A 3,761-nucleotide genomic window follows, 5' to 3' on the forward strand; every position below is an offset into this window, starting at 1 on the left:
GAAACATAAAGGGAGTGGATCTGGCTGAGAAAGGAGGTGGGGAGACACTGGAAGGATAAAGGGAGAGGAAACTATATTCAGATTATATAGTATGTGAAAACAATTTGTGTTTAATAAAAGGTGAAAATACTAGCAAAAGAAATTCAAGAACACCTCAAACAAATCAATTATTTTAAATTTAATTGGGTATGAGGTGAAAAATATGAATCGCGAATTTGATGGCTAAAGGAGCTGCCCATCTTCCCAGACTTTGTTAAGGACTGTTGCTGCAAGGTTAACAACAGACAGGTAGTGTTTTTCCTGACAAGCAAGGTGTCTTGGAAAGTATTACTGAAGAAGACTTATGGTCCCACTGCAGGTTAAATCAGCTGTCATGGGACAAAAGCCACCTGAAGCACAAGTTTACTGCTACCCATGGTTTCAGCTTGCCTTGCAATATCAACAAGGTGTCTATGCAGGAGCCAAGTAGTAAAGAATCCATGATAGGATGAAAGCCACAAGAAAGCATCTCTATCTGCAACTAGAGTACTAGCTTATTTTCACATCATCTGGGCAAATGAAAAGCACCACCCTCTGAATGTTGAAGGCTAAAATGGGCCAAACACAATCTGAACAGCTTATATAGGTTACTAATTCCACCAGCTGACAGAGCTCCCATGCTCACTTTGGTTAATCTTAGAAAAACAAGGTGCTACCTACTTAACTTTCTTTATTGATTTCTTAGGGTGATAATTGAGTATGACATTTGATAATGGAAACACCTATATTTTATATAGTTATAATGAAATTAGGGGACTTTTTTCTTAACCAGGCCAAACTGAATCTGAACACAATGGAGTAGTGACTTTTAAGAACAAAGGGTCCAAAAGAGGGAAAAGATAGAGCAGTGAGGTGAGTGACATTCACCAGCCACAAATTCTGCTTATACAAAAGACCAATGCAGCTTCGCAAGATGGTGGAGAGAGTATAAAAAGCCAGAAAGGTAGAAACTAGGACAAGGATATTCCGGGTAGCCCTGGACTCAGGGAAGCTTCTCCTGGAACGATAAGAACTGCAGATGTGCTGAACCCTCTGCTTGTGTCTGTACAGAAAAACGATTATGGAGGCACTGGACCAGGCAATGAGCAGAGAAAAGAAGAATTCAGGGCACATTGCCAATATTGCATAGAGTGAGTCACTGATTTCATCATGCCCTGCAACAGAGCAGTACCCAAATTCTCGTTTTCTCGTCACATTATTTTTATTCATTTTCATAAATGGGTACATGAAAAAAATGAAATTTATAAGCATATACATGACCCAGAGGAAGGCAATGTAGCAGCCAATATTCTTAGCAACTTTAACTTTATGGTTCTTCCAACAAGATTTTCTGGGACTGATGGTCATGGCCTGGAAAACACTCAATAGGCAGGTTATACAAATGGACAAACTTCGACTAAAAACTTGAATGTACAATAGGAGAACGCATCCAAAATCATTCAAGAACTGCTTCAGTCCCCAAACTGCCATTGTTTGGGGCACTCCTGAAGACAGAATGATCAAGGAATTGGCTGCCATTAGGTTCATGAGAATCAAATCTGTGGGCTTCAATGTGCATTCTTTATAGTAACGTATTATATAGTATAACATAAGATAAAAGTTTCCCATAATTCCAGTGGTAATTTGTAATAAGAAAATGATTCTTATTGCCAGATTCCAGGAGTCCATTCTGTGATTCAGCACAATTTCCTTTAAAGTATGTTCACACTATTTCTCAGGTCAAATGAAAAATTACAAGTTATTGCAGCCTGGAGAAAAAGAAGACACCATTAATCCATGGAGCTGTAGGGAGGCTTAAACAAAGCGTTCTTTAAACTAAGGATTTCGAGACCAACTTCGACCACATAAACAGACCTCATCCAAATATTCGACAGGAGTACTTACTTTCATGTATGTTACTGTCTGAGTTCTCAGTACCTCAGGATAAGCACACTAATGGAACTGGAACAATAAAGTTTCCCAGAAAATGGATCGCTCAGGATAATGGAATGTTGACCTCTATAAACAAGGAAAAGTGACAGGTGGTATAAACAAACATAAAGTCTTTTAGAATACACTCTTATTTGCTAGTCAGTTCACAAAATAATCAACTTCAATAACAACCCCAAAATTTAAATAAATCACTTAATTTTCCAACATAATATTCTTATCTATGATTTGGAGGTTTAACATAATGCACCAGGATCTCATTCACTTCCCTCTCTCCCCAAGTCCATACCACTTCCTTGTGACTGCCCCCAAAGAAAAGAGAAAACATATACAAAGTCTATACTATGTCGCCTATCACATTCACTGAAGCGTTTTCAGGTTTCTTTAATAAAGCATTTTCTTTTTAAACAGATTTATTTATTTTTACTTATTTTCCATCCAGGTTGCAGTTTTGTTCCACCTCCCTAATTGATCCTCCTCCATTTCTGTTTAAGAAAAGCCAGATCTCAAATAAGTATCAACAAAAAAATGACCTACCAATTGCAGTAAGTCCAAGCACCTCTTCATGTATAAAGGCTGGGCAAGCTGATATGTATATCTCTTATACTACTTATATAAACAAAGAATAGTAATGAGAAGTGTATGCCACTCAGAGTATATTCATAGTGTTGTGGCAGGGCAAAGTGTCCTGTATCTTTTCTCAGCTGAATCCATCTTTGTACTAACCTGAAATTGACTGTCCCCTTTCTACCCACTCCATGAATAATCCCTGGGGTAAGGCCTAACTCTGTTCTAGACAGTGGGGGCTAAAGTGCCCCAGCTAACAGCAGTATTTTTAGATCTGTAAAATTGCTTGTTTGCTTTGCTTTCCCTTGCAAATTGACAGTCAGGATGTTGATTTTCTGAATTCTCTGTCTTTACAAGCTCCATGTAAAATGTATTCCAAGATGTTCTGTAAGAAGTGTTTCTCTCCAGGCAGCCACAAGCCTTCTAAATACAGATTCTGAATATGAATTTTGATCAGGTTTGGTGGTCATTGGATCTTTATCCCACAACAGTTTTAGATAAGAAAATTAACTAGGATGATGGTTCAAGTAACACTCGTCATCATAGTAAGCTATGATATAATTCATGAAAACTTGAATCTCATAGACACACCAACATTCATGTGTCTGCACATTCAAGTCAGGAATATTATGGAGAAGAGAACTTCCGGTGTGATGAAATCTTAGAGAATACACAACAAAATAAATATAGGCAAAATATGACTTTAGATATGTCAAGGATAAGGTCAGTATCTGATGAATGATAGCTACTTGGGGAATATGTTCTGTGCATCAATTGAAATTGTGTCTGGGATAATCATGGAACACTCAGAAGTCTAGATGGAAATAACAGGAAAGATCTGGGTTAGACAGTCAATCTTTGTAGTGAAGTTTGAAGAAACTCTCTGGACACCACTTTGTATTATTTTAGAGAAAGTCTCAGCAAACAATTCTTTCTTAATAAGAATATTTTGATACAATCTTTTGTCATTTTACATAGCTATCCCTGTTTCCACTCCTTTCCCTCCTCCCGCATCCTTCGCCTTCCCCTGACCCTACCTCCCCATCCACTCCTCAGAAAGGGTAAGGCTTCTCTTGGGCAGTCAACAAAGTTTGATACTTCACTTCAAGGCAAGATAATGAGAGGGAGGAATGATATTATGACCAAAGGGGTCAAGACAATCATAGTGATACCCACAGAAACAGCTAACCTAAGCTATTAAGAGCTCACTGACTCTGTACTGATAA

The 3,761-nt window shown here is 38.0% G+C and overlaps 1 protein-coding gene across 1 annotated transcript; it reads right to left on the minus strand.

The window, feature by feature from the left end:
* Positions 1 to 768: 768 nt before the first annotated feature.
* LOC126491689 (vomeronasal type-1 receptor 4-like) lies at positions 769 to 1,716 on the minus strand. The gene has a single exon (XM_050127522.1). The coding sequence runs from the start codon at positions 1,705 to 1,707 to the stop codon at positions 769 to 771; it is 939 nt and encodes a 312-aa protein (XP_049983479.1). The 5' UTR covers positions 1,708 to 1,716.
* Positions 1,717 to 3,761: the final 2,045 nt, after the last annotated feature.

This window comes from Alexandromys fortis, unplaced genomic scaffold (genome assembly GCF_014885135.2).
Source record: "Alexandromys fortis isolate MF-2015 unplaced genomic scaffold, M_Fortis_MF-2015_v1.1 scaffold_267, whole genome shotgun sequence".
In the NCBI taxonomy this organism is placed as follows: Eukaryota; Metazoa; Chordata; class Mammalia; order Rodentia; family Cricetidae; genus Alexandromys; species Alexandromys fortis.

What these genes read in the sequence shown, in the direction of transcription:
- LOC126491689 (XM_050127522.1), bottom strand. Translation starts at nt 1,707, where the DNA reads ATGGACTCCTGGAATCTGGCAATAAGAATCATTTTCTTATTACAAATT.